Raw genomic sequence first — 25,961 nt, forward strand, 5'->3', positions numbered from 1 at the left:
TTGTTTTTTGACGTTTATTTATTTCCAGAGAGAGAGAGCTCGAGAAGGGGAGGGACAGAGAGAGAGGGAGAGAGACAGAATCCCAAGCTGGCTCCGTGCTGCCAGCATAGAGCCTGACGGGGCTCCAGCTGACAGACCCGTGAGACCTTGTTCCAAACTGAAATCAAGACTTGGATGGTCAAGGACTGAGCCCCCCGGGCGCCCCACCAGCCCTAGACTTCCTGTGTGGCCGCTGAGCGTGCATTTCGTCGGCTGTTCACAACAGTCAGCTATAAAGATAACACACTGTTGGGGTGTCAGGCAAGTCACTGTCACTGCCCTGGCAGGTGCCAAAAACAGATCCGCATTGATTTTGCCAGAAAGTAACAGTTCAGATGTGAGGTCTGTTCAAGAGCTTCCGCACTCTGAAACTTTCCCCTCAGCCATACGGTCGTCACTTCCTCATAGACCTTCTCTCTGACAAGAGTCAGGCCAGAGGAAGTAACTTTTATGTAACCAAAACGTCATAAATGCAAAACTCAGTTTGCAGAATCTGTGGAGGAGACACAGGAGTACGCAGGCCCAGGAGAAGGGCGGCCCTTGAAACCGAGAGAAGATACTGTTTCCAGGAGGAAGCGAGGGGTCCAGTAAGCGTGGGACCGAGGGCCTTAGCATCGTGGAGGACGTCGGTGACCTTGACAAGGAGACTTTTGGTGGAAATGGGGAGAGCAAAACCTGATTCATGCAGGCTCAAGAGAGAACAGCAGAGAAATCGGCCGCAGAATCCAAATCTATCACAGTATCGTTTTCAGATCTTTGATCCTCCACACTCGGTATTCAGGATTTGGGGTACACTTGCATTTTTCTGGGAAGAGAATTTGTCGCTTTCTTAACGTTCTCGGAAAGTCTCCTGACCCCAGGGAGTTTAAAACGATTGCAGTCTTAGTGAGTGTTAGGGTGTTTATAGCCTTCATTTCATTCTCAATGAGTTTAACCTACACGAGTTACGTTTCTTTGCTAGACAGCGTTCTTTGCCAAGATTTCAAGCATTTTTGTTTTAAGGTGTCACATTTTAGAGAAGAGGCCCACAACCTGGACGTTGAATAAGAGGGGGAGAAAGTGGAAAATCAACCGTGGATGGGATTTTCATGTTCAGCCAGGTGGTTTCCTACACCGCTCTTCCCTGTGATATATCTGATCTCGTGAAATAACACTCTTTAAAAACCACAGACTTGAGGGGCGCCTGGGTGGCGCAGTCGGTTAAGCGTCCGACTTCAGCCAGGTCACGATCTCGCGGTCCGTGAGTTCGAGCCCCGCGTCGGGCTCTGGGCTGACGGCTCGGAGCCTGGAGCCTGTTTCCGATTCTGTGTCTCCCTCTCTCTGCCCATCCCCCGTTCATGCTCTGTCTCTCTCTGTACCAAAAATAAATTAAAAAAAAAGTTGAAAAAAAAAATTAAAAAAAAAAAAAAAACAAAAAACCACAGACTTGAGCACTTGGATCCTGGAGATAAGAGGCAGACCTCGTAACTCTGACGGGTTCAGGACAAGCCCAGAGCAGCGAGGAGGTGACAGCATCCGTCCCCAGGTCCTCTGGGGCCTGGACGCTCTGACCGCCTTTGGTTGTTGGGCCAACTGTGCCGCTGGGAGAAAGCTCATCTCGCTCCCTGTCTGTACAGGGTCAGTTCATGCTGTGTTTATGTGTCTTAATATTCTGAAATCCTCCATTTGCAAAGTTCAGAGGTCAGGTCTCTTATTTCTTGACTTTCTCAAAATATAGGCCTTCTTCATCCATCACTGACAGCGACGTAAACCCCAAACAGGAAAACGTTATCTCCCTGGGGTCTGCATGGACCTTCTTCTCAGCAAACCTAGATTTTTGGACATCTTAAGACTTTCATTTTTCTTAGTTAAAAATTGAGAGTGATACAGGTGTTCCCCTTTTGTCTAATATAAACAGAGTAGGTCTTATATAAAGGAGGGGGTCAGACTGCTCAGTCCGATTTCGTGAATTACAGCAACCCTTGCCATGGAAGTTTGATTTAATGTTACTGCATTTTATGATGGCTTCATTCTGATGCTGTTCCTTTTGTAAATACACAAGATCCTGGAAGTCCTGAAAAAAAATGTAATTTTGTGAAGATTTCAAGATCGCCTGGCTTGTATTTTATGTTTTGTGATGTCTGAGTTAACTTATTCTCACTGATCTTTGACAACTCTGTTTTTTTCTGTTGTTTTCCTCTCCGTCCGCACGCCGACAGCCACAGCCTGACCTGGATTATGGGGGTCCTTACGCCTGGGTGAGATGGTCGGATAGATGCTGGGGCGTGATCCTAATAGTACTTACTGTGTGATACGTAATAACCTACGGTATTTCCACTAATCTCGTGGCTGTGTTTGTCCACAAAGCCAAGTATGTCTTTGTCCAGAAAGACACACGTGCCGTCCCCCAGACTCCCTCGGGGGACGACGGGCCGGAGGGCAGATGTCCCCACCAGAGTGAGCGCTCTGCGTCCAGAGCCCCCTGGGTGTGTCACTGGTCCTCAGGGTCGGCCCGTGCGTGAACACACTCACTCACCACGCAGTCTGTGAGCACCAGCTGTGTGCTGACAGCTGTGGGCACCAGTCGGGGGGAGGGCACCTTGCTTTCAAGGAACTCAGATCAGATCAGGAATTCCCAAAGCCTCTGTGTTGCTTTTCAAAGATTAAGTTCAAAGTCACTTTATCTAATGAAAATTCCATCGTTTTCTGATCTGTCCGTTGAAATGAAATGTGCGATCCGGCCCTTTTGCCAAAAAGTGCTGTTCCAGTAACAAAAACGAAGGCGTTCGATTTAAATTCGGAGTTTCCCTTCTTACGGCCGTCTGTCTGCACCTCATGCTTTCTGAAAACCTGTAAATTTAAACGACAAGTTAAAAAGGAGAGAAGTTTCATCTCGCCAGAAATTAGCAATAAAGTGATTTCCGTACTGAAGGGATTGTAGCAATTTAGACACGGCTTCATTTTTAGGACTTTTTCTAGAGCGTTTTGGGCTTCATTCATTCTACCGCATTTCAAAGTTACTTAGCAAATCTCTGATTTTAAAACGTGTTTTTGCCTCTAAGACGATAATTTAATAGTGCCATAGAGTTGCGTAGCACTGGTGAGCCCCGAGCCTCCTGCTGGGCTGCTGGTTATGGATCGGAGCCATTGAGGGACAGGGACGGATCCGCCAAGGAGCGTGGGAAGCCCAGGGGCACGTGATTAGATTCGGGAAGTGCTTTCACACAGCGTCCCACAGCATTTCACAGTGACCCCAGTCCTCGCCAGTCCTCGTAGTTCTTCTGTTCTCTGCCATTCAGCGCATCAGCAGCAGATTTCTAGATGCTTAGCCTTCTCATTCTAAAGCCAAAGCAAATTCTTTGTCAGGGCCAGTCCCTGGGGGAACGAGTGGCTACGTGTGTTAGCAAGAGACAGAAACACGTTTCCGATCTCATTTTTATTTTTCAGTTTTCATTCTGTTTTCAAACTCAGTCGAGTGCCTCAAAGACTGCACTTCAGGGTTTTGATTTTGCCTTCCTTCTTTTGCTTCCCATCTCCCATACCCTTGGGCGTGATCTGTCTGTCGACTCACTATAAAAGTAATCTAATACCATTAATCAGAAAAGACAGCCGTTGCCCTCCGCATGCTTGCACGTGAGGGGTGCTGCTTTGATAGCCCAGCACGGTGGCTGGTGGCATTGGGACTAATCACACGTTTCCCTTGGAATAATTGGCTGCGACGGGACGTTTATGCTTGGATCTTACACTCTTTTAGAAAACGCTGATTTGTGGATGTCTTCTGTGTTTTGTTCTCTCTGATAGCAGTGCTCGTGTGTGTTTGCTGTGTGTGAGATCCACCTGGGAAGCTTATCACAACACACTTCCCCAGCCCCCAGCTCTAGGTGCTCTGACGGCTGCCTAGGTCAGGGTGCCGTGGTCCTAAGATGCACACCAGGTAACCGTGATGCAGGTGGTCAGCACAGTAAGGGTGTTGAAAAATCGCCCCGTAGGGGTGCCTGGGTGGCTCAATCAGTTACACGTCCAACAACTTTGGCTCAGGTCATGATCTCACGGTTCACAGGTTCAAGCCCTGTGTCAGGCTCTGTGCTGCCACCTCGGAGCCTGGAGCCTGCTTCGAGTCTCTGTCTTCCTCCCGCTGCCCTTCCAACACTCACGCTTTGTCTCTCTTTTCTCTCTCAAAAAAAAAGTAAACATTTAAAAAAAGTAAAATAGAAAAGAAAAGAAAAATCGCCCTGTAGAGCAAAGAAAGTTAAACAGAGCCCTGACTTAAGATGACTGGTATCCCGTCTATGGACTTTTTATTCCGATGCGTTAGGTTAATTTTCAACTCTCCTTAGCCTGTTCTGCTACATAAAAACAGCCCCACCATAAAAACTAGCCAAGAGGAAAAGGTTGGTGGTGTTCTTTAAGAAGTCGGAGCACTCTAAGGGCGCCTGGGTGGCTCAGTCAGTTAAGCATCTGATTTCCACTCAGGTCGTGATCTCACTGTTCTGAGTTCGAGCCCCGCGTCGGGCTCCGTGCTGACAGCTCAGAGCCAGGAGCCTGCTTGGGATTCTGTGTCTCCCTCTCTCTCTGCCCCTCCCCTGCTCACGCTCTGTCTCTCTCTCTTTCTCCGTCTCTCAAAAATAAAATAAACATTAAAAAAAAATTTTTTTTAAAGAAGTCAAAGTACTTTTCACCATAGAGGCGTCCATGAGCTCTGTGGATTGGAGAATTCGTTCTAGGAATATACTCCCCATGGCAGAATTCCACTACAACAGAAGGGGTGGGTGTTCCACAGAGCTGTTGAAGGGGGAGTTTTTCCTGCACGGCCGTGGAAAGCTAGGACAGAAATGGTGACAATGAGGGGCGCATTTGCCCTCCCGCCCTTCACGGCCCTCTGCTCTGGGCTGCACGCCGCGCTGGAAAACGAGAAGGCCAGAAGGAAGAACTCGCATGGGGAAGGATGTATTTCACAAGCAGCAGTGGAAAGCCAGAGGGTTCATACATGTAATATATTTTACTTCATTTGTTAGTAAAGGAAAAGGCATCAAAAATTGATTGATGTTAGCCTTTCTTGTTACATTAATTTTTCCCAGGAATGAGTTTCTAAGCAGATAGGAAAGGTATCCGAGTCCTTGATACACGTTTCCATATCAGAAAATCCTGTCAATGGGGAAAGGGATTAGATTAGATTAGATTGAGTAAAATTCCTGCCTATCAACTTTATTTCAGAAATGTTTTAATGTTACTCACAGAGTTTTCTAATTTATTTTTTTTATATTTATTTTTGAGAGAGAGAGAGAGAGGCAAGTGAGGGAGGGGCAGAGAGAGAGGGAGACACAGAATCCGAAACAGGCTCCAGGCTCCGAGCTGTCAGCACAGAGCCCGACGCAAGGCTCGAACCCACAAACCGTGAGATCGTGACCTGAGCCGAAAGCAGACGCTTAACTGACTGAGCCCCTCAGGCGCCCCAAGGTTTGAAATTTAAAGTTGAGGGATGTCTACATACCCTTTTGTTTCATTTAGAAACTTCAAGTTGACTTGGTATTGAGTTGTAACAAAAGTAAATACATAGTTTTATAGTCAGGATGGCGTGAACCTGGGTTTGTAACCTGTCTGGAAATCCCTTTCTTTATTCTTCATTAATGTCTAGCTGCGGAATACCTGCCAACCGGTCTCCCGATGCCCGACCCCGTGAGCAAGGCTCCCGTTCCTCGTGGGTGCTGGGTCCCTCCCACAGGTGCTCACTCAGCCATCCTGTCGGCACACGGTTCAGGCACTCGGGATACTCATTTTAATCCGGTCTAACCCTCCCAGTGGCCTTATAAAGTATGTATTTCTAGGCACATTTTTAACAGCTGAGGAAGCGGAGTGTCAGTGGATTAAGCAACCAGCTTAAGGTCACATGATAGAGCATTAATTTGGAATTCAGACTCACCTCCACGACCCCCTGGCGTCTCCTTCCAGTTTTACCAGTTCTGTGGACTGCTTTCCTTCCTCCTTGTTTTTAATTTTTTTTAACGTTTATTTATTTTTGAGGGCGAGAACACACCAGCAGGGGAAAGGCAGAGAGAGAAGGAGACAGAGAATCCCAAGCAGGCTCTGAGCTGTCAGCACAAAGCCCAGCACGGGCTCGATCCCATGAACCATGAGATCGTGACCTGAGCCGCTCAACCGAAGGAGCCCCACCCCCCACCCCACTGTTTTCCTTTTTCTATCTCGAGAGCTGGTCGGGCCTCTGACATGTAACAGCTCTTGTCTTAAACCAGCAGAAACATCCTTATAGAATGAGAGCAATTCGAGATAGGCCAGGCTTTGGCTGGTGGAACGTGGGTGCAGAGGTGAGGAGAGAAGGGAGGTGGGGTCCCAATCATTCTCTTTTCTAGAGGACAAATTAGGAAATCATGAAATGCATCCTCAGATTTCATTCTGAAAAATTAAGTTGGAAGACAGGATGAATGAAAAGCTAAGACAGAGGGGCGCCTGGGTGGCTCAGTTGGTCGAGCATCCGACTTCGACTCAGGTCATAATCTTGGAGTTCATGGGTTCAAGCCCCGTGTCCGTCTCTGTGCTGACAGCTCAGAGCCTGGAGCCTGTTTCAGATTCTGTGTCTCCCTCTCTCTCTGCCCCTCCCCTGCTCCCGCGCTCTCTGTCAAAAATAAACACACATTAAAAAAAGAAAGAGAAGCTAATCAGAGAATCTACCCCCATGAGAAACATTTTTTCCATGATGAACTTTTGCACCGAATTATAGATTGAGCAGAAGCTATTTCTGAATCTTCTGAATGCAACTTCGTACCAGGCCATGACTTTCAAGGACTTAACCCTGTGAACCGACACCTGAAAACTAGTTGACGTGGGCCAAGGCATTACCCCACTTGCCCGTGGCATTCGGGCCGCTGGAAAACTGGGACTCCCGCGGCACCACCGTAACACGGGAAACAGGAAAACTGCCGAGGAAAAGCAGCCGTGGACCCGTGGCCACGTGCTTCACCCCGCGGGAAGGGCTGGGCATTGCCTGCAATCCTACAGTGACCTGTACTGACAAGTAACAGTGACTTGGGCGGGTGTGATTGGCTTGAGTGTCCGATCCCCCCCCGAGTTGCGGCAGAGCAGATCAGAAGCACGGAAGCATCTAGGGGCACGCTAAGGTTTGTGTTGTCCTGGGCCTGTCATTCGTTCGCTCCACGAAGGAAGCCCAGTTTACAGCCCAGCTAATGCTTCCCTGCTGATGTGTCCCTGCGTCTTCATTCGTATACTGATGTCAGTTTTCTTCTTTTCTTCATTGAAACAGACAAATGGTTATGATGGAGAATCCTATGGATCCCAGTCCCTGAATAGACGATCTGGCAGGGTTAGTATAGAGAATGTGCATGACACAAAATTCAACCAGGTTGCTGCAGCGGTTTAAAGAAAATATTGCTACATTTAGCTTCCTCGTGTTTTTGTTTTTTTCCCGTGTGATAAAGGGTCTCTCCCCACCCTCACCCCCGGCCAAGCACGTGAATGAGTGGAAACTAACGGTTTTCAGCTGGGAAACATTCTTAGAAAGTGGGTCTTCCGGACATTCTAAGTCTCAATGCAAGAGGCGGATGTTAAAAAGAATCTCTTCAGCTTAGAAATATGTAGGATCAAATACTCCGTCATTATTTTGTTGCCCTGGGTGTACACGCAGAATGCGTATAGTAAGTGTATTCAGCTTTCACGTATACCTCCCATCTGACATTCTCTGCCTCCGTGCCCACCTCTCCCTGGTCATTTTAAGGACACGCACGTTCGAGTCCGTGTTCCCCTGGACCCTGACCATGGAATGCTCCCAGGGCAGGGGTCAGAGACCGCAGAAGGGGCAGGGTCATGAACGTTCTGTGGCGGGAGAAAGGAGAAGAGGGACCGACAGCAGGAGACAGGTGGGGAGGCCTTTGGATCTATCTAGCAGGGAGGTCACAGGGGACTTCACAAGGTCACAAACTGCATATATTCTAATGAAGTTGCATGACCCACTTGCAGACCCGTTGTACATTAAATTATCTAAAATCTTCCTAGTCCTACATTTGCTTTACTTTTCATCTTATAGTAAATTTTACTAGTTGTATAATTAGTGTTTCTTCTCATTTATCTTACTTGTATTAAGATATATCCTATCTGCACTTGAATTCTGTTTTCAGGTGTCAGAGGAGTTTCCCAGTCCCACTGTAGCTTTCTGAAACTGGCTGATGAGTTTAGCCTCTCATCCTCTTAAGGATTGCATACACCTCCGTTTCATCTAAACTCTCCTCATTCCAGACTAAAAAAACCCTCCCCTTTTAAAGGCCGTGTCTTCCTATTTATGTTTTTTATGTTGACGGCCTTTGGATTTCCTCCAGTTCTGTTATGTTTTCCTTTAAGGTAAGGCCGCCGTCTGGGGATGGAAGCAGGCAGCACACCATTCTGTCCTCGTGTGGTGGGGACAGCTGTGTCTCCTGTGCACTGATTGGAGCTGGCTTTACAGGACAGGCTGCAGGACTCTGCTGGCCCCAGACTGCTCATTGGGGTTATGTTGACTAATTAGCAACTTCTTCCCCCAGAGGCATAGTTTTCCCCATAATTGATCCTAAAGAATCATCGCTTAGAGCTGGCAGTTCCTTGAGAAGTTCCGTCATCCACTCTTTCTACCCAATGCCACCTTCTTCTCTAGAGTACCCCGGTCAGTACGAGGTAGCATCAGTGAGCTATGTGCCATCCGTATGTCCATATTTCTTAATCTTTGATGTTTACGTTGAAACAGTAAGTTTTAACAGTAAGTTAAAAAAGTTAAACCTTTTGGTTTGGTTTAGGATTTGAGCAATGCCTCTAGAAATCAAATGCAAAAGAGCTTGTTGGTAAAATTACTCACCGCAGAGTAAAACGGGACATAAAATTGATTTCATAAACAGTGAGGAAACGGAACAATTGAAGAACCAAATAGCGTACGTGCACGCCGCGAGTTCTGTGGGAAGGTCCCAGGGCGAGGATGGGCTTGGAGAAAAGACTGGAAGGGAGGGAGGCATTTCACAGATGCCAGCAGCACACGTCCGTGGGCAGGAGTAAAATAGCCAGACTGACCACAAGGGTTTGGAAGCACCTCTTTCTTCCGTGAAGGAATTGAAAGTCTACGTAGAAGAATGACTTTGACCGTATCGATGAGCATCTTACGCCTTGTGTGTAACATGCATACATACTGCCTCCCCACGCAGACTCTGACCTTTATAAGGTATATGCCAAGTCCCCGGAGACCGCTGCGGGTCTGGGGGGTGGCTCTCAGCTACATGGGTGCAGCTCGCTCAGGCTGCAGCCACCTCCCTGCAAATTCGGCTGAGCTGAGCCATCAGCTGTGTCAGGCCCAGGAAAGATGGAAAATACTGCACCAGACATCATCTTCGTTACCTAACGAAGTACGTAATAAGGAAAGTCCCCGGTGGGAAGTTACAGGCGGCTCATCAGGAGATTGAGTTGAGTAAGTAATTACGAGTAATTTGAGAGCTGAAATATTGTGAAAATCAGTACGAGTTAAACCATAAGACATCGCGGGGATGGAAACACCAAAATACAAAATACAGCTGAGGACCTCTGGTTGTTGAGAAGTTCTGCCGTAGCCGAGTGTCTTGATTCTTACGCTACATTGGTATTTCTGGGGCACTGATACCGGTGTGACTTTATACACTGGTGATTTTATATTTGCCTTTTGGCCAGGACAGGTGGTGCTTTGGGGGACAGTGAGGAAGTGCTCACCACTTACAATGTCTTCTTTGGTTCTCAGAATTCCAGCTACAGCAGCAGCGGTGAGGGCAGATTCTCTACTTTGTCATCAGCCAGAGAGGAGACGTTGGTTGGTTTTCATTTAAATCTTTTCACATCCTCTATTCAAAAACCACAGGTTTTGTAGCATGCGGTGTTGTGTGTGAATTCAGTTCTCTTTTCATTTTTCATGCCTGTTTTACTAATCTTCATTTGGGTGGATGCTGAGGTCAGGTTGGGGGCACTAATTGACATGATGTATTTTGTGCAGGCTTAGCCCACTGTCTTGCATTCGAATCCCTATTTGCATTCAGCTGGGTACAAGGAAAGAAAGTATTCATGTGGGTGTTTGTAGTCAGAAGTAATCAAAAGGGGGGGGGAAGAAAACCTTATCATTCTTTCCTTGAGAGTTCCTGAAAACAGAATTACTTTGTAGGGTGCATGTAAACTTTGTGGCAGTTTCTCAGGGACAGACTGGACTAGGGATGAAAACCACATCAAATCCAAATTCAGATGTCTACACAGTAGAGTTCCTTCCCACACTTTAAGGACATGCATCGATCTCGATGGGCGCAAAGATTTCTAAATTATGTGAGAGCCCTAATAGAGAAGGTTGGTTTGTTTTCCATCAGGCCCATGCTCACTGAGCAAACACTAGGGAACCTAGTGTAGGCAGGACTATCACAGAAAGATCACACAGGTAACGCGTGAGATAGGTGGGTACTGTGGAAGCATTTACTTCTAGAACAGAAGGCAGACCCAGCTACCAGATACGCTGGTGCAGCATAAATGGGACAATAGGGAGAAAGGAGTGTCGCAACAAAGGATGTGAACTGAACCTCGAAGAGTACATGGGGAAAAAATAAATAGAAACTAAGGAGCTAAAGCGGGTAGTTCCTGGTCCTTCTCCCCTGTCCTGCCTCATCCCCTGCCCCCTTTCATTCCTGCTGCAGGGGGCTCCAGACACGGCTGGCCTTTCCATTCCCCCATCAGCTTGCTGGTCTACTTTCCAAACTCCACGGTTGCCTTTCAGCCCCATATGTTAATAAGAACTCCACCCTTCCTTCCCCCAGTAGGTGAATTTTGACTGAAAACAAGATCAGCTGTAATCACCAAAGTATTGGTGGGTTTCGCCATCTTGAATTTTTTGTGTATTGTGTGAATTTCAGTGGGAGATTTTGCTGTTTCCAAAGAGCACCTTATCGTCCAGAAAACTTGACTTCCTCGTCACTTTCTGAGCTGAGAAACTTGCTCTGAAGTAGACGATGGTGTTAGGTAGCTAATATGTGGGTGTGAATCATTCACCCCAGTTCAGCACATCTCCGACTCACTTAAATTCGTTTAAGAGAAATAACCCACATTGGAGTCAAAATTAGAGCCGATCCATTCAAAACGTTAAACGTCAGAACTTTCCTGAGGCCACATGTCCCACCCTTGTTCTGCCCGAGGTCTTACTGTACTCACCAACCGGCAGAATCTTCTGGTAATTACCGTGTTCTGTAGGTATTATATCTATTCCTGCAAAACACATGGGCATGTTTCATTTGAGTTAAATCTAAAACAGAAAGATATTAAGGTAGCACGGAGTGTTGAAGACTCCTCTAAATGACTTCTCCAGTCTTCCAGATTTGTCAGACCTACACCCTGGCATGGCGGCCACAGCCGTGGACGCCTTCTCCCCCCTGGCACTTTCCACGTCCCACAGAGGGGTTGACAAGATGGCCTCTACACACGGTGTCCTCTCAACCATTCTCTCAATATTTGTGTCAGACGTTAGAACATTTCCCCCCTGGTCCGTCCCCCCACCCCCACCTCCAGAGTTCCATTTGCCTGCCCCTCAGGTCAGGTGGTATAGCTTATGCAAGACATAGGAATGTTAGGCACAAGTTATGGGACCTTGAGGGGATGGCAGGATATCTCCAGGTGCCATCAGGCTACTTGAATGGAGCCACTTCATCTTCAAAGACTGTCCCGTGCTTGTACAATTAGTAGAATACTGCCAAGATGACTGGCTTCTTCTTCAAGGAGCCTTCCGTTTGGATAAAGCATTTTATTTGGGGAAACAATTTGTATGGTAGCATTCCCCAGAGACGTTGCATAGACTGTTGGTCTCAGAATTAGACCCCTGAATTAGACCCCACCTTCTGTGAATCCTGAACACATACGCATTGTGTAAATAGCTAACTAAGAAAGCCAGGTCAGAGGTCCTGTCCAGTGAAATATCTTGTTACATAAAGGCTGATACCTCTGCCAATCCTTAGTTTTGAATTTTTCCATCCAAACTTTAAAACTCAGAGCTCAAATTACAAAGACCTCTCAAACCCCTATGGTCTGGCTGTCGGTTAAAACGTAATGAAATGTAGTTTTGCCTGTTTGTTGATTCAGAACTCCTGGTTTGGTCCCGTGTCCTAGTTTTGTCAATTAACCGGACCGTCTTTATTTCCTTCTGATCGTCGTCCTTTCTCCCTCCTCCGTAAGTGCATGCCCTTAACCGATTTTGTCGTAGAAGGTAGCTGTGTGCGGATACGCCATACCATTGTACCTTTGAGGTGAAATGAAGCTGTGAGCCCTTCTCCCCTCCTTCGCGTTTTCTCTGACTACAGGGACTCTCCTGCTCGGACCTCGGGCTTCCCAGGGGCGGCCTTGCTCTCCTGTCTACCCAGAGCGGAAACCAGGTCTGTCCTCCTCCTTGTCACCCGCTTCCCTTCCTCTTTGCTTCTGTGGGGTCACTTCACTCTCCGATCAAATGTACGAAGATACTTCAACCTCTTCCATGTCAAGTCCAGAGAGCAGAGTTTAGCAGGTGTTTTATTTGGCTTGACTAACTTGCTAAGACTTTCGTCAACGTTGTAAGACATTATCAAAATCATTTAGGACCTTATATAGAAAAAGGAGCCTCTATTAAGTGTATATTTCCAAAAGCTCAGGCCCAAAGAATTGGTCTCTTGGGGCTCTCTCCTCCTTTTCCAGCAATTGTTCCCCATTTGGGGTTTCATGTGTTTCTTTAAAAATATTTTTCTCCTGTAAATGTGTCCAGGAAGCAATTTGGAAGCCTTTGTGCCTAATCTGGTTCCTCCATCTTTGAGAAGCGGGAGAACAGCCCTATTTCTTTGGCTCAGTCTCCCCTCTGTTTCCTGGTTTTTTTTTTGTTTTGTTTTGTTTTCACAAGGCGGGTGGGCGGGTCAGGCCCTGGGCTGTAGGTACAGGAGCCCGTTGTCTATACAAGGAACTCAGCATCAGAGCCCCGCACTCCTCCTCCCGCAGAGGTTGAACCATATCTCCTTGCATTGCTGTCTCCCCTGCCTTGCTGAGTGATTCATCCTGGGTCCCGCACATTCCCTGACCCTCTTGGTGGCCCTGCACTGCGGGCTTACGTGGCCTCTGCTTGTAAATGAGTCATGATCCTATTCTGGAACTCAGGGTCTGGCCGAGCCAGGAGCTGCCCTTTCACTGGGGCACATGCCCGCACAGGCGCGGCTCAGCCCGGGTTGGGATATGGGTGTGGGTGTGGGCTCCCCGTTACAGGGACGTGCCAGCCCTGGCCGGCTGGAGCAGTCTTAACAGCTCCTGTTGGCTCCTGGAGACCGGGACTGGGATCATTTGATGGAAATAGAAGCGCTGTGTCCGCAGCTCTCTTCCTGTGTGGAAATTGATGTATTAACACCCTGGAGTGCTTTATTAACCTGGGATTTTGAGTTGTGGGGTTTGGTTGCTGCTGGTGACATTTTCACCTTGTCACCATTCGCTCTCACTCCCTGACTCTTTCCTCCAGGAATGCCTGAAAAGAAATGGCTAGAAAATAGTCCTATTTCAGAGATCCTGGGGACGTTTACTATTTTAAAGTTGGATTTCTGTCTCTGTGATTTACTGAAAACCCTACGTCGACTTTTTTCTTTCCTTCTGTTGTATGATAGTTCAGCTGTCGTGATTACTGAAAGCATCATGATTATCTTGTCACTGTTATTTGTTGCTGTTTTCCAAGGCTTTTAAAACCTGCCTTTCGCTCTCGTCCTGCAGCCCTCCTATCTGTACAGTGCTGCCTGGCCTCCTGCAAGTTACCGGGTGCGTGTGCTGCCTCCCCCAGTCCCCTGACCTGCCCCTGCCCCATCCCCCCACCCCCACCCCTGCACAGTCCTCTGACCTGCCCTCCACCCCTGTCCCCTTTCCCCCCCCCACAATCCCCTGACCTTCCCCCCCACCTCCATCCCCCTTCCCCTACAGAGGCCTCTGACCTGCCCCCCCCGCCCCCAGCTTCCTTCCCCCCCAATAGTCCTCTGACCCTCACCCGCCCCCAACCCTTCTTACCCCGCCACAGTCCCCTCACCTGCCCCAAACCCCCTTCCCCCCCATACTCCCCTGACCTGCCTGTGCCCCCATCCCCTTCCCCCTCCACTCCCCCCCCCCAACAGTCCCCTGACCTGCCCCCGCCCCATCCCCCAACTTATCCGGGCCCCACTGGCCCCCTCGGGGCCAGGGGCCAGGCGCATCTCACACCTGCTCTGGGAGTGTGGATGCGCATGTCTGCAGGTCACCACCTGAGAGCTCCCCCTTTACAAGGAGCCTGTAGGATCGGTGATGTCTGTCAGTCCCCTTTGGCTGGATCTGGGCGTTCTTTCTCCCCGCAGCTGACAGTAGCTGTCATACTGCCTCAGGCTCCAGGAAGACACGTGCTCGCATAGGATTATTAGCCAGGAATGGAGCAAAGGCATCATTTACTTACTCTGCTGGCAGAAAGAAAGATGGCTTTTGATTTGTTTGGTAACCTCAACTGATGTTAACCCATTGCGCTCTATGACTTTGTAAATTTCCAGTTTTAAATACAAGGCACTTCCCCCTTGCAGGAAACCCTCACTAAACAAAGTAGTTCTACTGTATTGCTAATAAGTTTCTGAATTTCCATCAGAATTCACCCCTAAGAATTAGCATATATAACTGGCTGAACAAACCAGCCATGTCCTCAAGGAGAGATAGGGGAATCCAAGCTCCTTTCAGCCGGGCAAAGTTCGGTGTGGCCATGCACAGTCCTGTAAACCCCCATTCGCCTTCAGTAACTAATTACGTGAGATTTCCAGGTTAATCAAGTATTGTTTTCTAGTTAGCAATTTGCAAAGAATTACAAAATACTGAACTATCGTTATCATACTGCTGTATCCCGAAGTTTCTTCATACCAGCGCAATTTTCTGCACGTCAGGCGTGAGGATGTCATGACAGAATTCGGGATATTTGAATTATCTGCTCACTTTAAATCTGGATTAACAGGTTTTTCCTTAGCAAGGAACGTTTTTCAGAAGGATGCGTTTCAAGGAGCTACTGGGGGGTTGCACTGCATGCCAGTGAACAGCAACTGGTTTCTCTCTTAGATTTTTGCATGACCCTGTTGCGTACAGCTTTGGCCTCTGTGGGTGGTTGAAGGCCTCCCCTGCTTGTTTTCCATCGTGATTTGTTCCGAACGTGTTCTTCTCTCGGGTCAGACCTCCTTAGCTTCCCTTTTCCTGTGTTCTGGGCACCGGTGGAGAGGGAAGGGCTCCCTGACCTGACGGTCTGTTTTTGTCACAGGCATCTGTGTTCGATGACATCGGTCCCGGCGGGACACGGCGGGGTAGCGCCTGCGGTTCCTATGCTGTAAGGCATTTTCTGTGGTTTCCGAATTTTCTCCCGTGTGCTGCATGACCCTGACTGGCTTACCGGGCACAGTCCCAACCCCTGGAGATTACTAACCAGAGTTACAGGGAGGAAACACTATCTCATCTCAATTTCCCATCATAGTGAGGCTGGGTCATGGATGATGTGAATGGTGAAGCCTTTGGTTGGCGGGTTAGTGTCCTCACACGTTAGTTTACATTGAGTTCAAGGGAGAAGACCCACCTCAACTGAGTTTCATCCGCTGTTTTCCTTGCAACACGCTGACAGTACTAAGTAGTGAGGTGCCCTTAAAATAATAAAAGGAAGAAGAGGGGAGTTCCCCAGGCTGCAAATTATTTTCGCCTCTGGATACTTGAGGAAGATGAACAGATTTATTAGAGACTCGGGATGTTACACGTACATAATTTCCTTTTATTTTGCTGTCTTTCCACCTCTTCAAAGGATTTGAAATGACAGACTTGGCTATCACATAAGGGTGTAGCTAGTCGTGCAGGAACTACTTGTTGAATGAAAAAAACAAGTGAATAAATGAATGAAAGAGGGAAGCAACATAGAAAAAATGGAGTCAGTCTGTGGAAGGGGGAAACCAGTTGGCCCATCCTGAGGGGCAGCGGAAACTGAATGGCAACTGACCATATGGGTCCTTCTGCCTGCCAGGGCTCCCCCTCCGGTCCTGTGAAAATGTACCCAGGCCCCATGTGAAATATAATGGCTTGCTAACCACTGCTTGAAAGTACTTTTATGATGTTGCTTTCGGTGTTAATGGGCTACTTAAGTGGTTAAATAATCCAATTTATGGTTTACTATATTTCATGAGTATTCAGAAATTCTTACAAAGCCAGTCAAACCTACAGGCTTCTCTAGAATGTAATTTTTATAAATATCGAAACCCAATAATTAATTGACGTAGCATTGGTTTTTGTTGACATTTAATTAACCATTTTATATTGCATAACATTTTATTCTTTTTAAGATTTATTTTGAGAGAGAGATGGAGAGAGAGAGCAGAGTGGGGGAAGGGGGGAGAGAGAGAGAGAGAGAGAGAGAGAGAGAGAGAGAGAGAGAGAGAATCCCAAGCCCTGTCAGCACAGAACCTGAGATCATGACCTGAGCCGAAATCAAGAGTCAGACACTCGACTGAGCCACCCAGACGCCCTTATTACATAACATTTTAAATGGGGTGGAGCCCACTGTATTAAGTCTTTTTCTCAGTTCTTAAACATGTCTGTAGGCCATTAAGAAGCTCACAGATCATGCCTAATGCGTGCATTAGCTCTGGCCTGCATATGATGGATAAAGTGCAACGAAATGGTTTTCTTTTATCAGAAAAGAGACAACATACTAATTCTTCAAGAGAATGAAACTTGTCGCGAGCCCTGGGTAGTTTTCCTGCGACCGAAGTAGAACTTCGGATCAGGCAGGATGTGTGTCCCATCCACTCTCCTTCTATATGGCCTCTGCAGGTGGACTTTTAGACCAGCCGCCCCTCCCCCATTCTTACCGGGGCGTCGCTGAGCACTCTTACTTGTGTGCTTTCTGCCTCCTGTAGGAACCACCTGGGAGCCATGGGGTTCGGGAAGTTTAAGGAAGTGAAAGGTCTTCTTGTCCTGACAGCACAAATGTCTAAAATCTAGCCACGTGTCCCTGGCATCAAACCATGCCGAAGAAGTCAGAGGGAACAAAAACAAATTCTTTCTGCGCTTATCACCGCACTCCCACGCAGAAAGAGCCCCACGTGAATTTGTTGAATTCAATTGGACAGATTGGACCCTGGGGTTGAAAATCCCTCACATCCTGTCCTGCAAGGCAGGGTGGAGCGGGGTGGGGCGGGGGGGACCCTGTGTTTCGACCTGAGTCCAGGCTGACCCCCCCCCCCGCCTGCACAGGGTGGTCCTGATCCCGCTCTGGGCTCTGGGACTCTGGTGCCCACCTCCAGAGCTCCAGAGCGTCCAGCTTCTGTTAGCCTCCCCAGGAAGGTAGCTCCACTGCTGTGCCTGTTTGCAATTAAATGACTTAATTACAGTTTAACAACTAAATGACTGGCTCACTTTCAAGTACCATTGTTTTGCCTGAAAACCTTTCTATTTTATACCTTCCTCAACCTCCGTAAGGGGTGTGTGTGTGAGGTGGGGGAAGGACTCGTGGCCAGTGAACTGGTGGGAGTTAATTTGACACGCTGGGGAGCAGTCATCACCACCTGTGCGCTCTGAGCCAGGAGCGTGCAAGTTGCTTGTAGCAGAAAGTGAAGTCAGGGAAGAGAGTGATGTCCATACTCCTTGGCACCTCTGTGTGGCCAGTGTCCTTACGATTCCATGTCCCCGGTCACAGGCTGATTAGCTTTTCCAAGGTCCCATGGCCAGTAAGAGATGAGGCCTGGACAGGATCTTTATAATTTACATCAGCCCCGCATCAGCCCCACTGGCTCTCAGACACCAGCTGCTCAGAAGGTGGCACCTGGACCCGGGTGATACTGACCTGAAACTTACTTTTCCCTGTGAGATCAGGTCAGTTGACTTGAGAGCCGGTTTTGACTAGGCGTTTGGAAAAACGTGGGCCAGCAAAAAGCCCGGTCAACCACAACCTGTCCTATCTCTGCATGGTGAACCGGGACACAAATGACCTAGAACGCAGTAGGATTTGTCTCTAGGACAGTTTTCCTCTGGCTTGTGACCGTGAACCCAAAAGCAAAATTCTTCTGCCTTAAAGCACTGACCTTGGGTATGTTCTTTTATGTTGACCAATAAAGCAGAAGGTGAGACTAGGAATGGTGGTGAGTTTCTTGTGAATGCCAAATGTGGTAGTGATTGTTGCATAGGGTGTACGTATGGCTGTATTTTCTGTGCACCTGTAAGTGTAAGTATACAATAGATACTAATGGGGTAAAGAAGCGAGAAGGATGATGGGGTAGGGTGGGTCTGGCTGCTTATAGTCTGAAGTTGGTTTTGTTCATTCAACAAGTATTGCTTAAATGCACCCTGTGCCTGGCCTCATCCCGTCCCTGCAGGGAATTCAGGGAATAGACAAAGACCCTGTCCTCAGGGGATTACATTCTGGTGGAAAGATGTGCAAGCTGAAAGGTGGTATTTAAGATGAGAATCACGAGCACCTCTGAAGTTCTGTGCCTAGAGCACAGCAGTAGGGAGAAGGCCTGCACGTCCCCGGGGGGCCGTGTGGGCAGGGCAGAGAACAGTCCGCTCCCGCCGGGGTGCACGGTGTCCCGGGGGGCTGGATGGAGGGGCTCACCGCTGGGCTGTGCAGGTCTCTGGGACTACGTCCCTCAGACCACGCCACAGACCGCTGGATGACTGCGGTCCTCAGTCATGTGCGTGTTCGAATGCTGCCTCCCGGCTCCCTCTCCCCTCCCACCTCGCTCAAGAGGCAAGTAAGACTTGAAAACACAAGAACAAAAACACATGGCACCGTGTCTAGGGCTGGAACAAAGGTGAATAAAAATCGAAGTTAAGAGGGAGAAGCTTCCAGATCGGCTACTTGCTGTGTTTTCCTTTCCCGGAAGAGAGAAAGTGCAGGCGGACAGACACCTTCATTCAGGCCACCAGACCAGGCAGTCTGGGCCATGCCTTGATTTGGTATTAACCCTAAATCTTACTTTGTTTTCACTTGGAATGAGAGAGAAAGCAAACTTCTCCCCTGCTAAAAAAGCCAAGCACCCCGTCCGGCTGTCACTTTCTGTGCTCGAGTGGAAGGACTCATGTTCTCAAACACACAGACCTGTCCGCGCGGACGAGGTGGCTTTCTGTGCGTAAAGCAGGCGTGACTCCACAGCCGACTTGAACGGACGCTTTGTGTTACTTTCTTCTTGCTCCCCAGGAATTCTGTGTCCTTTTGATACTAGGACTAATTTTTTTTTTTCTGTTCCTCGCGGGCCTTTATTTGAAGCTTGGAGACACAGCTTTCCTTTTCACGGGGAGCCTGGTGTCCGTGCTCACCCCTGTCTTTTCCGCACTGCACGTGGCTGACCTCTACTAACGGGCCGCTGGTGGGGGGCTCCGCTGTCGCTGATCCCTGCTGACCCTGTCCCTTTGTTTCTGTCTGCGTCCCGACGGCGGGCTGCACGGGCAGCCTTCGGAGCGCGGCGGCCACCTCAACTCCAGCTCCCGAGCCTCCTCCAGAGCCAGCTCGGCGCGGGCCAGCCCAGTGGTGAGTGTGCGTCCTGTCCTGTCCTGCTCGGCCACCATCCTGCTCGTCCCTTCTCCTCCTCCCCTCTGCTCTCTACCTCGCTGTCCTGCAGAAGGGACCCTCCGCCTCCAAAAACCCAAACCCAGCATAAAGTGGGAGGGCTTTCCTAAGATTTATTTCAGGTCTAAGCAGAGACACAATTGGGAAAAATGCTCCCAAATTTGGAATATTACTATTCTGTGATACCAGAATTGCATTGCTAAATATCTAAAGTTAGCGGTTATCAAGAAGTTAACGGTGCTCGGGGCTGGGGTCTTCCTGGGAAGGAGGGAAACTTTGTCCAGTGGGGGGAAATGTAGCCAGGCGTACTAACGTGTTGTATTTTTATGAGTGAAGAGTTGGAAGGATTGGCTTTTAATATTGTGTTTGTGATGTCATCTGTTACCGGACCCAGATAGTTTTTAAAATCAAGTATCGCCTAGAAGGGTCGTGGTGTTCCTAGCTCTGCCCCGCCCCCCAGTTGCTCAGTATCGAAAAACTGCAGGGGCACCCGGGTGGCTCAGTCGGTTGAGCGTTTGACTTCGGCTCAGGTCATGATCTCGCAGTTCACGAGTCCAAGCCCCGCGTCAGGCTCTGTGCTGACAATCCTGTACTGACAGAGGATTCTGTGTCTCCCTCTCTCTCTGCTCTTCCCCTGCTCATGCTCTGTCTCTCTCTCTCTCTCTCTCTCTCTCCCCCTCCCTCTCTCAAAAAATAAACATTAAAAAAATTTTTAGAAAAGAAAGAAAACTACAGAGCTGCCCTCCTGTTCCTCACCATCTAGTCCCCAGCCTTTCAGTGTCCTTGTTACGTATTTTTCCCAGGGTCTTTGCAATTTCAGACGTTTGGTACGAGGCCGCCACACAGTCTCTTTATAGGAAGGCCGTGCGGGGCAGTAGCCCGGAGGACATCTGGGAAGTGGGCAGGCACAGAGTCCGGTGGGCAGGAGCTGGGGCTGTGTGGCATGCGTGCCCGCCCCACACGGTAAGGATTGCCACATCAGAGGACAGTGGCACCCTCCGTGATAAACCCCGGCTGTAAGAAGGCAAAAGGGGCAAAGTGGGTCCCTTGCTCTGCTCCCCACTTAGGGAGAAGCTTGAACGTGGTTCTTAACTCAGTTACACAACACCACGATTAGATGTGTTGACGCCTAAAATTCAGGAAGCGTTCCTGCTAATCAGAGAAGAGGCCGTGGGGCTGAGATCTCCCGCTTGCACAGACGTGCCGCTGGGCACTGGTTTCACGCAAATACAGATCCCAGCTTCTTCTGGGGAAGCGAGTAAAGGGATGCCTGGGAGCCGAGCGCGTGCGGTCGAGGATGAGGACACAAGAGACGGACCAAAGGGACGAGGATTCTAGCAGGAGAGCCTGCTTCTTTGTGGAAATGAAGACTCCCCACTCCGCGTCGACACAGGTGCCTGTACCTGCCTCTGCACACGCTTCGCACGCCCCCCTGAGCCCCCCCTCGCGGCCTTTTGAGCACCCCCATCCTGGAGAGGGGTCCTGAGGAGAATAGGAGAAGCCATGGCCTGAATGAAAGCTCAGGTGCTCGCAGGGGGGTGTGGGGGCCAGGCGCCCCCACAAGGACCAGTGGCAGGAACAGGAAGATCGTCGTCGTTCAAGGTCACGTAGCTTCGGTTTTTAAAATCGGGCAGGTTGCTTTTTATGGGTCGTCCGTGAGTGACCCAAGAACAGTTTTTCTGAACTAGGGAATCCCTGCTCACTGAGGTCACGGTGTGCCACCCTCTACGTCCACTCTTCGTGGTGTCCTTCGTGGCCTGGGGTAGCACAGCAGATACAGGCTCAGCCATGCGCAGCCTTAGAACCCCTGGGAATAAAACGTTCCCACGATAAACTTAGCGGAAAGGCACTCTTCCTTAGGCACGATACCCTCGCACGCTCGCTCACCCTTTGGAAACCAATGAAAGTGTTTGCAGTTGGCAGAAGGTGGCTGTGGCCCGGCTTGCGAAGGATCCCGGGCTCCCTTCGCACAACGCTGGGGCGACCACTGGGACGCATAGAGCTGTAAATGCCACGGTTATTTGACTTCTTCAACATCATGAAGTCACAGAATAACGGGGCTCTATCTAGTCCCTTTGACTGAGGAGACTGGGATCAGATACAAATTTCTGTGCCATGTGCTTCCCATGTTTGTGAAAAACTTTACCCACGTACAATGGGTTTAGTGGGTCACCGTAACCAGAGAGGGGGGCGTTAAACGTGCCCCTGGGACCTGGTGACCAGCGACGGACAGCCTCCCTGTGACCTAGCTGCGCCCAGACTCGGAGCCCGCGCCCTCGGGAGCCTCTCCAAGCGCCATTGACGGGGAAAAGCCACGGGAACAGAGGCTGTGAGGGCCCCCCCGACTCTAAAGCGCTCCCTCGTCTTAATTCTGTGTGTTGTTTACAGCCAAGGAAATGTAACTGTCCTTACCCGTGGCTTCCCCGAGCTCCGAAGGGAAGGCGGGCAGAAGAGCTCACAGTGTGGGAAGCTGAGCTAACTTCCCAGTTCGTCACAAACACATAAACCCTCCTTTCCCTTTCCCTGAGTGAAGTGCTCATTCACAAAGGTCAGCGGATCATCACCCTGTTGACACGTTGAACGAGCAAAGGTCAGCATCTCGCAGACTGTGTGCGACGGGCCATTCTCCAGCTCCATCTGGGCGCCCAAAGAACCAGGGACTGGTCACTTGCGTCCCTGCTGTTGCGGGTCGGTGGCCCCTGATCCGTGGCCTGATGACTCATCAGGAATGTGGTGGGGGTGGGGGGGAGGCGGGGAATGTGAGGGAGGACAGGGGACAGGAGTCTCTCTGGGAAGGAGATAGGATGGGGAGGGGAGGAAGGGACAATTCTAGAAGGCTGGGTGTGGAAGAAAGCCTGGTGCACCAGGGGATGGGGGAGGGGGCACTCTTAAAGAGGAAAAGTAACCAGAATGGAGGAAGTGATAGCTTGTCCCACTTGAAGAAAAGAAAGGTGCCTCAGCATCCAAAGACATCGCCCACCACTTGGTCCTCTTGGCCCTGTAGGAAGGCAGAGAGGGCGCCTGCCCGGTCTCAGGACATCTGTCCTTGACCTTACTCTCATTTTTCCCATTCTATACATGAGCTATATGTTCTTCTCCAGCAAGTCTGGGGCCTTCCCCTTGAGGAAGCTATTGAGTACCTGGAATGTTCTAGGCACAGGGCTACAGTGTTGAGCAGACGCACCTTTCCCAGCCCTCACGGATGCATTGACTGGAGGAGACAGGCCGGCAGCAAACGGCACACAGACAGTGTAAAACTCCTGGGGACAGACGCAGGAAGCTTTCCGAGTTGGAACCAGGAGGCTTGGTACTGCCGGCCTGGAGCCCACGCAAGCAGAGGGCCTCAGCTGGTGCAGCCCGCACATCTGTGTCGTCGGGGCCCCGGAATCCTTCCAGGAACCCAGGGAAAGCTGCCCAGGTTCTAAAGCATCCATCAGAAATGTCCTGAGCGGAGCCCCGGTTCATGTCCCCCTGTGTGCATGTAGAGAAAACACGATCGATGGAGCTTGGAGCTTGCAGCCGGTTTGAGCTAGAAAAACAAGACTGTAGTGACTCCTCCTCTGCATTGTATGAAGAGGCGGGGGCGGGGACCAGGTGGAAAAAGAGGTCATGCGTTGTGAATACAGGAGTTCAAGGAGAAGTCATTCAGGAGAACGTAATGATTGCATGAAAAGCGGAAATCTCCACGCTAATGGAAGGCTTTACTGCTTATTTATATTTGAAGGAAAACTACCCTGAACGTGGGTGTTTTCTGAGCAGTGTTCACGAGTGTCCCTTTGTTTGTCAAGAGGGACCGTGTGCTGACGTTGCTGTTGTGGTCCTGTTTCCCATCTGGGCCCTAGGGCTGCCCGGCTGGGGGGTCGGGGACACCATGGGGAAAGTTCCATTGTGCCTGGCCCCTCTGCTAGAGCCCGTCCGTGCCCACACGTTGTGTTCTGTCTCGAGGAAGCCGGGCAGTCCAGGTCGGGACAGGGAAGGCCTCGGCAGACGTCCCGTTTGAGCGAGCCTTGCTGGCACGCTCGTATAGACGCGATGCTGGAAGCTTGGAACTAATAAAACATTTAACGTGCTACCGTGAGCACTTGTGTGTGAGAGGGAAGAGTTGCCATGATTTAAAATTCAACAGAAGTTTTTCAGCAGTGACCGTTTCTAGTAGACTTCAGAAGAGGCCTCTGTGTATGCTCAGTGGTGATTGTAAAACCCTGGCACGCACGTTTCATAAATCTGTTGCTGTGAACGTTTCACGCTGACCTGAAGTGTTTAGAACTGCTCGGCACGGGGGAGTAACGGGGTGCCGGCCTCCCGGAGGCTGCCCTGACTCAGGGAGGCCCTGCGGCTCGTCCCGGGCCCCAGGCTCGCGTGCACCCCGGTGCCTTGGCAGTGGGTGCGCCCGACAGCATCTCCTGGGTCCCTCTCTGCTCCGTGTCCACACCGTGGCGCCCCCCCCACACCGCGTCTGGCGGCGGCTAGGACAGTGTTCACGTTTTTCAATTCTGTTTCTTTCTCTACATATTATTTTCAGAGGTAAAGTGCAGTGTTTTTGTCAAAATCGAACCCACGGCCCCCCAGGTGACTTGTCTGTCCCTTTGTCTAGGGGAAGGTGAGGAGGGCTGTATGAAGTGAGTGCAGGTGCCCGCGGCTCCAGGACCTGCCCCACTCAGCTCTGTCCAGGCTGCCATCTGGTGGCAGCTGAGGGGACTGCGACGGCTCCTGCCTCGGTGGCGCTTTCCGTGGGCTCCGTGTACTTCTATTTCAGGAGGGCTGGCAAACACACGTGTCCTTTGTCACTCAGAAACACAAAGCGGCACCCACCCTAACATGCCCACGAGAGGTGGGACGCCACGGTGAAGGGGAGACTGGCTTCCTGTTTTCCTCGCTTGGTCTCTACTCTAGACGCATCCGAAATTTCCACGTTCTGAGTTCATCATGTGTTTCGAACAAAGGCTTTTTTAAAACTATTTTCGAACTTTTTTTAAACTAAAGAGCCAGCTGTGGTCCTAGGTGTTTTGTCTCATTTGATGTCTTGCAAATTACAAAAATAACGTTTATGTGGACGGTATCAGGTGAAACGGCACAGAACAAAGCTGTGTTAAAGAAAGACCCCCACGCCCCGGTACACGTTCTCTCTCCTCTTTATTACAGGAAATACTAAAAACCGCGGGGCCTTCTTTTATAGGCGCAGATATTACTGTGGGTGAACAGGATTTCTGGTGTCTCGTGTATACGTATGATATTTATCTGTTGCTGGTGAGTGGTCGGAAGGGATTCTACACAAACCGCAGAGCAAAAAGGCAGCAGACTTTTCAGCGGTGGCTCGACAGTCTGTTAAACTGGGCTTCGTATTCGACCAGCAGTTAAATTACCCTCCTTACCTTCATTAAAATTCGTTCTGCAGACCACCTGATTCTAGGGAATGAAGGCGTCGGGCCCGGGAGACTTCATAAACCGATTCCCCTGCAGACCAGTCGCTATATAGTCCGCTTTTCCTGAGTGATTTGAAGTTTTCAGGAAGATTTTTATTCCCAAGGGGAGAGGAGAGCCACACTTGAAATGCTAGATCATCGTAACTCAGCACATCGGCCCAGGGCTCTGTGGGGCTCTGCCAGGGACGGGGAGACAGAACGGTCCTGAGCAAAGACCACCCCGGGATATCCGCAGTAGGCTGACGTGGCATCTGTATCTGCAAACATAATAATCGTAGGTGTACGTGTTTACACACACCAAACACGCATACCAACAAACGGCAGGTGCTGTGGCACACAGCTGGACAGTGTGTACCCGGCCACATCAAGGAAAAGGGCACATGGGGTGGAGATTGCCTGGAAGGCTCCCGTGAGACACACAGGCTCGCACTGGCCCTGGGAGCGCCGCCGGCTGTGGCCAAGTGGAAAGGAGAGGCCTGTGGGCAGGGGGAGGACTGGAGTCCCAAAGGCCCCCGCCCCCACCCACGGGGCTCGCTTAACAAACTGGGAGTGAGGCCAGTCTGCTCTTTGGTCCATCCCCCTGGCCTGAGGATTGACCTCTTTGCTCACGTTTCCTCTTCTACTCTCACGACAGCAAGGAGACCAGCAAGATGAAAGTAGAAGGTTCTCGCTAAAGACCCAAGGGTGGGCCTGGTGGGGGGACCGGATGTGGTCGCTTCAAGACCCCGGGGCTGAACTTGGATCTGTTGAGCAGGAGACCCTTGAGCTTGGCTGAGCTGAGAGCTGGTTCCAGAAACTACCTGTTTTTGGATTGACCGAGTATTCTGTAGGATTCCGTGGCAGCCTCTTGGTTGTCTGGTTCTCTCTTATATTTGCTGTGTCATTTTACTGTTGGCTTTAGGTGTCCTGCCCTCGGAGAGAAGGGTGAAGGCGTGAGGGGTTTG

The 25,961-nt window shown here is 49.9% G+C and overlaps 1 protein-coding gene across 22 annotated transcripts in view; it reads left to right on the forward strand.

The window, feature by feature from the left end:
• LRRFIP1 (LRR binding FLII interacting protein 1) overlaps positions 1 to 25,961 on the forward strand; it is a 140,074-nt gene that overhangs the window by 85,569 nt on the left and 28,544 nt on the right. For 4 of the 22 annotated variants that reach the window (XM_042995809.1, XM_042995813.1, XM_042995812.1 and 1 more), the window contains one exon: positions 19,478 to 19,555. The exons of 12 other annotated variants lie outside the window; for them this stretch is intronic. In XM_042995809.1, coding sequence (XP_042851743.1) covers positions 19,478 to 19,555 — 78 coding nt within the window. Of the gene's footprint in view, positions 1 to 2,237; positions 2,277 to 7,294; positions 7,355 to 9,775; positions 9,845 to 12,356; positions 12,429 to 13,770; positions 13,816 to 15,310; positions 15,377 to 19,477; positions 19,556 to 25,961 lie in introns of all 22 variants that reach the window. 6 more of the 22 variants (XM_042995804.1, XM_042995805.1, XM_042995807.1 and 3 more) reach the window with 4 other exon arrangements.

This window comes from Panthera tigris, chromosome C1, assembly GCF_018350195.1.
Source record: "Panthera tigris isolate Pti1 chromosome C1, P.tigris_Pti1_mat1.1, whole genome shotgun sequence".
NCBI lineage: Eukaryota > Metazoa > Chordata > Mammalia > Carnivora > Felidae > Panthera > Panthera tigris.